Source organism: Anarrhichthys ocellatus, unplaced genomic scaffold, assembly GCF_004355925.1.
Source record: "Anarrhichthys ocellatus isolate YVR2014 unplaced genomic scaffold, GSC_Weel_1.0 scaffold1932, whole genome shotgun sequence".
Lineage (NCBI taxonomy): Eukaryota > Metazoa > Chordata > Actinopteri > Perciformes > Anarhichadidae > Anarrhichthys > Anarrhichthys ocellatus.
This window is the reverse complement of record NW_022281906.1, coordinates 1-9,211: the sequence shown is the minus strand read 5'-3', so window position 1 is coordinate 9,211 and position 9,211 is coordinate 1. Positions and strand designations below refer to the sequence as shown.

Below are 9,211 nucleotides of genomic sequence, written 5' to 3'. Positions count from 1 at the left end.
AAGTACAGCAGTTATAGATGTGCTTTTCCTGCTACGACAAGTCAACACGTCTACGGTGAGAGAGGTTTTATAGTTTTACTCCTCGACTCTGAATAAATGCACAAAGAATCTCACCTCAGATTTCTGAGAGGCAAATGCAGCCTCGATGTCGACCAACTTGGTATTGGACACCTGCAGTTCTGTGGCAGCGTCTGCAGTTATATGAAAAATATCAAAATATACACGAGTCAGTTTACAGTTGAAGTATAATCCACAAACAAAGCTTCGTGATTTTCTCATGTACACAGAAAGAGAAACAGGAGATTTTTTATCAGTTTTCTGATAACATGAATTTCACAATGAGAACTTATCTTCATGTTTATCTTGCAAGCACATTCAAGAGATACTAACTGCTCTTCTCCATCTTGGTCTCACACACAGATCTGCTCTATCCGACTCAGATGACAAACAAACACGCTGAGCAGGCCAAACCTTTCTGCAGATCATATCGGAGTCATGTGACCTTAACAGCTGGACGAAGCTCAGCCAACACGTACGTGTTCCACTCGTGTACCACTACTACACAAACTAAACTGAAGCCTACAAATCTAGCTCCAGGTCATTTTCTTTTTGCTAAAATGAACTTAAGCCATGGATGTAAGGCCCGACATGCACAGAGCGTCACAGCTGTGCTCCGTACTCAGTGATAAGAATTCATACTCCTGGTGTTTGTGTAGAGCTGCGAGTTGGATGTCTGCGGTCAAAGTTCTCGTCGAGTCAATACTTTATCACTCATCGTCTGTTTGCTTCAGAGTGATGGTACTTTGGGGTTTAACTGGCCAAATGAGATGGGGACCTTCTTTGATAGAAACTCCATAATTATCGCATTGTGTCTTCATAACATACTCATGAGCCCAGAGCAAGGTGTAGAGATGAATTTAATTCAATATCTGGCATCAACATCACTAGAATGTGATTTGAAAACACACGTAATTTAACCACGCTACAGTCGCACATGCAAAACAGTTTGTGTTGTGTGCATCCTTTAAAAGCACTTTAACTCTGCTGACCCCGGTAAGAGGTCTTCAATCTGTTTTCCAAGTTCATTGTCATTCTATAATGTCATCCTGACTGTAAAGAGTGAGACCATGGTGAGGTGTCACAGACTTGGTATTAGCCGGACTCTCCTCTGTGTTTAACAAAGAGCTATTTACAATCCTGTTTGTTCAGTTAGCTTGAAGCACAGAAGTGGAATTAACTGTGAAATAGTAGCTGTCTCTTTCTACACATCTGCATGGTACATTGAAGACTGACACCGAAATGCAGTGCAGTAGTGATGTGGAAAGGCAGAGTATTTAAAAGGCACCACACACTTTAAATTATACACAAGCGTTATGGAGTGCTGCAGGAATGAGTCCTAAAACCAGAAAATGAGTCAGCATTTTTGCACTTCCGGTTCCCTCGACTCGAAGTCGATGGGTTTTTGGTTTGATGCCTGAAATAAGATCGGTGGTTAACACAAGCTTCAGAGGTTTTAAAGTCTTGTTATACGATATTAAATACGTCAGTAAATACTCCTCTCAAGAGTTTTGAAGCTTTTACGCGTCTTAAAGAAGGCGGTTGCAAACAAGTGGCTGAATGAGACTGAAGAACGTCGACGTTGACGTTGATTGCCACGGAGCTTCTTTTCAGGATGGAATCCAACGGAACAATCCTGTTGCCTTCCTGCGTTGACATTCGTCATCTCTACAGCTCTCTATTGTCTTTCAAGTACTCCAACTCTCATTCAGTGTCAACAGAGCAGCGATAGAAAGTTCTGGGGATTTTTGTTTACATATATCCACTTTTCCACACGAGAACACGATTATCTTGAAAACATAAGACAATGTATAAAAATAAAGGAGTGCTGCATCGGGGTCAAGAAAGCTCTTTTTGTTGAAACTGTTTCAAAGAAGTGTTGATTTAACTTAACGGTCATTTTGGAGAATGTAGTTTGTGGAGCTGTTGAGTTGCGTTGTGTTTTACTGAGAGGTGTTTCTGATATTTAGTCTACACTCATTGATACAAATAGGATGGACAAAATATTAACAACACCTCTGGATATAACCACTCACACCTAAAAACAGTTTCAACAAAAACAGAACATTGAACTTATTGGAAGGCTGGGATATTGTTGTGTTGTAGAGACGTCTTATTGATTTATGGATTAGTTCTTGCTGGTCGTACCTGGTAAACTGCCAACTGAGTGTATACGTGTATTTGTTTCTAGCACCATCTAATTATTACAATATGTTTAAGTTTCTCTCGTGTGAGCTGATGTTTGCTTTTGATTATGACAGCGGAGTGTGTCACAGTGTTCCTTAAGTCCAAGATATTTATATTTCAGGGCTTTGCTAATACACTAAAACACCAACAAGCCAATACACACACGCGTCTACTGGTTTCTCACATCACTTACATTAAGTCGGCCAAACCTTGTTGGTGGTTTTCCAGTTACCGGGTACTTTTTGATGACGTAAGCAATAAATCTTTTAGATATTTTTCTGTTAAAGAAATCTTCAACTTCTCAATGTTTTTCTCTGTTGCTTCCCAAGACAACAAAGATATGTTTACAATCTTACTAAAGAACAAAATTGTTGACATGTCAGGACCTGGGAACCTAAAGGCACCCTTAATTTAAGGTTGATACACTGGAACTATCAACCAGCTCACGCATATGCGTACAAAACACTCTTTCCTACAGCTGTTTAACTGAAAACCTTGAGTCTGACGATGTGGCTTCCTAACAAAGGGATACAAACAAAAAGAGGAACACAAACTTACCTCCTACTTCTTCCACTCCTTCCAGCAGCATGTCTTTGGTGAAGGTTGATATCTGCCCGGTGAAAGACGACAGGCTCCCGCCGACCTGGCCCAGAGACTGACCGAGGCCGGAGCTGATTCCACCCAGCCAGGATGACATCTTGAGGAGGACTACAAACCAAAACAAAGCAGGGCCGAAGAGGACCAGGGGGGGGCTAGCCTAGCTTTGACTCCAGAGGTGGTGCAGTAAACTCGGTCATCAAGCTGAACTGTAAACTCTATACTACGGGGACTTCGTTAACTTCAAAATCCACTTTAATCTTCCGAAGCAAAGTCGCTTTTCAGGCTGACAGACGCTCATTTAGCAAAGACCCCGGTTCGGCTAATAACAGCTGATCCTTTTGCCTTCTAGAATGTGTCAGGCTAAAGCTAAGCTAAGCGACGTTGTATCACAGTCAAACAAGCTAATACCTCAGCTTACGTCCTTACGGTGAGGTCTGTGTCGTCTACGGTGAGTGTGAGGGGTGTTTTTTTTTTAGCAGTTTCTCGCCGGTCTATACAACACAGCGTCCAGAAAGTGCCACCTCAACTGCAGCCATATCTGCTCGGCTGCGGCGATGGCTGTCAGGTTTGACGTGGACACGGAACAAGGCAGCGGTGCATTGTGGGATACTGGAGGACCAACAGATTCAAGGTGCGTTCAGGAACCAAAGAGAACACCAACTGAAAGCCAGGCGCAGTCTTCCGCAGGTAAATATTACAGTGTGTTCATACTTATATTTCGTTTTCCGTTTTTATTCTTGGAAGGTTAGTAAGATGACAAATGGGAAATATTTGTAAATTAAACTTTTTTTAGAAAAAATACTTAAAGCTAAATGTAATATTTACAGTGTACATTTTTGAGCTATAACCTTTATATTACAGATTTGGACAAATATACCAATGTGAGACTTGGAGTACGTTTCTTTTTCATCATATTTACATCAGGCAAGCCACATCCTTGTATGTCCAATAATACATTCTATTGTTTTATTATTTGAATATCTTATTGTACACTTCATTTTATTTGATACTTATGTTTGTGTTTGTTTTTGTATGTATTTCTTTTTATAATGCTATTATTTTATTGTCACATTATTGGATTCTGTTTGTCTTGAAATGTGCTATACAAATAAAATGTATTATAATATATTATATATTGTATGAAGAGAATATTATAAAAAGAGTGTATTTGTTTCATATGGGTGACAAGGGTTTTAAATAAGTAAAAGTAGTGAAGTATTAGCAATGACAGTACCAGCAGTCCTCAGATGAATGCTTAGCGATTGCTCCACTGAACGATTCTTATACAATTATTCAGTCCATCCCCTCCTCTTCTGTTATAACATGAACATATTTACATGAAACCGTGCCCGAAATGTATGCTTTGGCCCGTGTGTCTTAAATTCTGTTATAGATGTGAATTATGACTTTCTAGACACAGACATTACCTGCAATGCAATAATTAGTTTAAATGAAATCCATAATCATTAAAGGAGGGCATCAGAAATTTAGGACTGCACTTCCATGAATTTGGCGGAGCCAAAAGAGAGATAGAACAGTACAAATCAAATTGGTAGAGGCAGATATATCCTAACTTTTAGTCCCTATTTATTTCCCATAGTGCAACCATAGCATCTTTTTGCTAGACACTCCAGTCTAAGTAAATATCTTTTAAGCTCCAGATTGTAACACAAGCGTTGTGATAACCCTCATGAGGTTATTGATCAGCGCTTTTTAACAAAGCTTCTCCAGAACCACAGAAGGCGTTACTGAGTCACACTCCTCATGACCAGTAAACTGACTTGAGCTTTGAAGATCCTCTTAATCTGAGCCACAGAACAAACATAATCTATTAGAAAAGTGCCAGGCTGTGTTGGTTCTTCTAACTTGTTTATTAAAAGATTCTTTTTTTTTACATAGTGTTAAATACAATCTCCCAAGAGACGAGAGGTCTGAAAGCAGATGATGAGAAGAACAGATGTGCGACCATGTTAGATTTAATATCCTTTCAGCAGACCACCAATACATCATACATAATATATCACTCTGTAATTATTTTAAAACTCAAAGCACCTGTCAGATATTGATCTTTAGTTGTAAAAAATAAAGAATAAATCAGAGGAAATGTCTTTAATTTATAGCATTTCTGTGCAAAACAGGGAGAGTCGGGACCCAGAGCCCATATTCCAGCAGCTTGTACCATCCTTACATTGAAGGCTGTAGAACAAACACATTTTAAAACACCCAACTCTAAAATTCAAGCCCTCTATCTTCCATCAGGATGACCATGGTGCATTTCTGGTGTGTAAGTCAGGAGAACAACCATGACCCACAGGTGCAGTAGGGCCTGTAAACAGAAGTTGAAATTAAAACCACGGTTCATCAAGATGGAAAAAAACGGCATACCATTTTATAAATACTCACTATGTACAGGATAACGAAAACTCTGGCCGCAGGGTAGCGCCTCAAGAAGATACCCAGTCTGATGCTGAAATGACAACACATTCCATCTATTACTGGGGATCATGTCTTACACAGGAAACAGTAGAATTACAATGCAGTAATGGTGAGGACAAAAATAAACAATAACACTACTGGGAAATGTTACCTGAAACGGTCAATGGTGCTAGCTGCCTTGCGTACTTTGCCATACACTCCTGGACTGTCCTGATCACTGAACAGCACGGGTGTGTTTCTTTGTCGTGCGACTGAAAAAACACACACACACACACACACACACACACACACACACACACACACACACACACACACAGTATAAATCAGGGGCATAGATACATGTTGCTGCTGCCTCCGTCCACAGCAGTACATCACAGTACAGGAGGCCCCGATAGCACCGATGACAAGCATGAAAATAACTATACAGAACCAGCTAATCTTTTCGCTGATGGTCTCGTTTACTTATGTAGGCCATATAGAGGCTGTTTCATAACCAGCTAAAAGTCCCCCACAGTAACTTTAAAATAAGAAACACTTTGACCCTCATCTAAACCTCATACCTGGTCCCTCCAGACCACTCATGTTGATGGACGGCCCTCCACTTTGTCCTCCCTGAGTGTTCTTCAGCTGCTGCTCCAGACGCTCCAGCTGAAAGACCAGGGAGCTCTTCTCTGTGCCCAGAGCCTCCAGCATCGTCTGCTTCTGGATCAGCGTCTCCGTCAACTGGTGGAGACGATTCTCCAGCTCTGTCTGGCTACTGCTGCTGAGAGTCTTGTTGGTCAACTGGAAGTACATCATCAATACCGTTTGTCAAATTTACCCAGCTTCTGTCTGTCATAAAGCAGATGTTGGCCCATCCCTAGGATTGGGACTGACCTGGTTCCTGAGTTTTTGGATTTCATCTTCTCTGTCCTTGATTCTGCTCTGCAGAGTGGTTTTAGCTCGATGCTGCTCTTCCTCTAGGTACTGAAGCTCCTGTGATTTAAGAAAAATACAGAAACATCCCACGCAAATTAGGAGTTGGATCAGATATGTTGAAATTATGAATGAAGTTTCAGGAAAAATATATATCTGTGACAGTTTGTAATTTGCTATATCTGCCATTTTAAGAAATCATCACCGCCCCTGTACCTGTTTGTAGCGCTCAACCTCAGCCTCCACCTCCTGTTTAGCCCTGTTCTGTAAGGCCTGTTGCTCCTCCAACTGCATCTGCTGCTCCCGCCACGTCTCTGCCTCCGTCAGGGCCTGATTCTCCAAATCCTACCAGATAAAAACATGTCTCACTTGTACAGCTGCGACAGCAACGTCTCAACTGCAGATGTTAAATGTATACAAACAATAACCTCAAACCAAAGTCAGAAAGAAAACATAAACGCTCCTCACATCATACAGTCAAATGCATTTACAGACCTCCCAGCGTAGCCATCAACCACACAGGGACCAATACAGCATCACATTCATTTGAATTACCACTTTTTCTGCCATTTAAAGCATCTCACCTGTATTTCTATCCGAAGTGTGTGCACTTGCCCCTGTAGTTTTTGGATGTCCTCCCTATGCAGTTCCTTCTCGTGACGCAGGTCCTCCAGCTCCAGAGCCGTGGCCCCGCTGCCGTCCAGGGTGTCCAGACCAGATCCCTCCTTCAGACTGCTGATCAGCTTCTCTTTGGACTAGAGGACCATTTAAAATGTTATCAACAACCTTTAAGTTTAGCAAAAAAAAGCCTTATAACACAAAAAAACGGAATCGTAAAAGGACACGGAAAATAAGTGCTGACACTAAGAAGACAGCGAGTTTTACCTGTAGGATGCGTGAAGCTTTGTGCTTGTAGTCCTGTAACTCCTGTCTGGCAGTCTCAGCTGCAGCTTTGGCACTTTTCAGTTGCAGCTGGCTGTCGTCGACCCGGAGCTTCTCCTCTGCGGCTCGCCGCTCTGCTGCAGTCACCGTCTCTGCGAGGATCTGCCTCTCAGCCTCCACTTTGGACAGGCGGCCAGCAAACTCATTCTACACAAGAATACGGATTCAGGAAGTCTAATCATTTCCACGTGTTCAGTCTAGACTTAACTGTCACGTATAAATGAAGATGAAAAGCATCATGTGCACCTGCATCTGCCGGTAGCTGTCTTGCTCCCTCTTGAGGGCCAGTTCAGCCTCTCGCAGCCTCTCCTGTATCGTTTCAAGAGCTTGGGAATGCATGCTGCTCCCGTCTGTGTTGTCTTGCACTATTCTAAAAAACAGACGAGGAAAATTATATCTTAACCAATTCATAAAAAGCTGAATCTGATCTCTATTTCAAAAAGGTGGTTATTAAAGTGCACCTTGACCGTTCCATCTGTGCGTCTTCTAACGCAGCACAGCGGGACTTCAGCATCTGATCGGCTTCATCAAGCCGGATTTTCAGGATTGCAAGTTGACCGTCTTTGGCAGCGAGGGTTTGCGTTAGGTCATCAACCTTTGACCGAAGTTCCCGTACCATCCGGTCGGTCTGAGACTGATCCGAGTTCCATCTGTCTGCACGTAGACGAGCCTGGTTCAATTCTGCATGAGTAGAAAACCACTTAATCATTCAGAGGGACAGGTGCAGAAATGCAGGTCATCTTTGTTCCTGTTGTGCCTCATTTCTCACCATCTTGTAAGTCTTTTGCCCTCTGGATGACCGAAGCCATCTCCTGGTTGAGGGAGGACACCTCACTGCGCAGCAGCTGGTTCTCCAGACGCAAACTGGACAGGATGTGGCTCTGTGGCTCCTCTATGGGGGGAGGAGGGGGAGTCTCCTGCCTGCTGGACTCTAGCAGGACAGCCAAGCCCGAGTCTGAACTCTCAGGTGTGTCTGTGGTGGCCAGGTGGGGGTGAAGAGAAAACATTGTGCTGAGCAGCTGTCCATCTACAGGTGGACAATAATAAAGAGTACTAATAACACATTCATAATATCCAGATGTCATATAAAATAATATTTTGATATTGATGTCACAATAGGGTGGCATTATAAACAGATCATCAACTTCTTCTCTCATTTCACAATTTTTCATGAGCAACGAGCACTTTAGATCTAGTGTATTACAAACTAAATGAAATCACAGATATCAATCACATAGTTGTTATTATTACCAGAGTAATATTCATATTGGTATGAACTGTAATATGTAAGGTATTAATCATACCGTGGCTTTGTTCTTTAGCAGAGCTCTCCTCCGATGTTTTAAAGCTGTGAGCAGACAGTGAGCTCATGCTGGAGGCTCTGGATACACCCCGGGTTGAGGGGGGCGTCGACGGGGCCGAGGGGACGGTATGAGGAGTGCTGGAAGGAGGAGGTGTTGGGTTTTGGGCCTCAGTAACCGGAACTGCCACTTTCACGAGTTCTCTTCTTGAATCCCTCCTGTTGCTGTCTGGAGGGTCCGAGCTGTTCAGAAAGTCAAAGAGCATGTCGTCGTCCACATCCTGCTCGCTCGCTTTTTTGGGCCTCACAAAGCCAGATGAGGTCTTGGCAGAGTTGGGGGCACTGCTGAGAGAACCAGAGGGAACATTGGCCGTGTTGGCAGTACCAGCCAGCAGGGGACCACTGGATCTCTTGATGTTGGCAGCAGCTGCAGCGACAAAGCTCGGTGCATCATCAGAGGATGCATAGGCATGATGCGTCACAGCCACATGGGTCTTGTATTCTGCAGTGTTGTATTCGGGTTTGATAACGGATTCCTCTTCATAGGACGACGAAAAGGAAGATGTTCTCTCGTTTTTAGTCAGGGCAGTGGCAGCTCCCTGGTCCACTTTATTCAGGAAGTCTTCCGCTTTCCCAGCAAAGTCAGTAAACCAGGACATTTTGTATCCTAATGACAGAAACGTTAACAGCACAGTTTGAGGATGAAATGGGCCTTTTTGCTGACTGTGTCCCAACAGGTACCAACATGCTGTGGTTTGAGTTTGAGCAGACATA

General features: G+C 42.9%; 2 protein-coding genes across 3 annotated transcripts; both read right to left on the bottom strand.

Moving 5' to 3' along the window:
- Positions 1–49: 49 nt before the first annotated feature.
- LOC116377993 (thyroid receptor-interacting protein 11-like) lies at positions 50–3,466 on the bottom strand. The gene is made up of 2 exons (XM_031839780.1): positions 2,803–3,466; positions 50–191 (listed from the first exon to the last, which is right to left on the bottom strand). The coding sequence occupies exons 1-2, from the start codon at positions 2,939–2,941 to the stop codon at positions 76–78; spliced, it is 255 nt and encodes an 84-aa protein (XP_031695640.1). The 5' UTR covers positions 2,942–3,466; the 3' UTR covers positions 50–75.
- A 513-nt stretch (positions 3,467–3,979) lies between these two features.
- Positions 3,980–9,203, bottom strand: golga5 (golgin A5). 2 transcript variants are annotated; one of them, XM_031839778.1, is made up of 12 exons: positions 8,442–9,203; positions 7,907–8,164; positions 7,599–7,818; positions 7,384–7,507; positions 7,081–7,284; positions 6,780–6,950; positions 6,412–6,540; positions 6,157–6,255; positions 5,841–6,063; positions 5,432–5,531; positions 5,248–5,311; positions 3,980–5,170 (listed from the first exon to the last, which is right to left on the bottom strand). In XM_031839778.1, the coding sequence occupies exons 1-12, from the start codon at positions 9,094–9,096 to the stop codon at positions 5,090–5,092; spliced, it is 2,328 nt and encodes a 775-aa protein (XP_031695638.1). In that variant the 5' UTR covers positions 9,097–9,203; the 3' UTR covers positions 3,980–5,089. The 2 variants fall into 2 exon arrangements, with proteins under 2 accessions (XP_031695638.1, XP_031695639.1); XM_031839779.1 differs by having other exon boundaries at positions 7,907–8,110.
- Between the last annotated feature and the right edge of the window lie 8 nt (positions 9,204–9,211).

Bases quoted from the DNA above. Each gene is read 5' to 3' on its own strand.
- LOC116377993 (XM_031839780.1), bottom strand. From the start codon at position 2,941: ATGTCATCCTGGCTGGGTGGAATCAGCTCCGGCCTCGGTCAGTCTCTG. The intron at 192-2,802 runs GTAAGTTTGTGT...ATATAACTGCAG, and splicing joins AGGAGTGGAAGAAGTAGGAG to ACGCTGCCACAGAACTGCAG.
- golga5 (XM_031839778.1), bottom strand. From the start codon at position 9,096: ATGTCCTGGTTTACTGACTTTGCTGGGAAAGCGGAAGACTTCCTGAAT. The intron at 8,165-8,441 runs GTATGATTAATA...GTCCACCTGTAG, and splicing joins TGCTAAAGAACAAAGCCACG to ATGGACAGCTGCTCAGCACA. The intron at 7,285-7,383 runs GTGCACATGATG...ATTCTTGTGTAG, and splicing joins ACAGCTACCGGCAGATGCAG to AATGAGTTTGCTGGCCGCCT.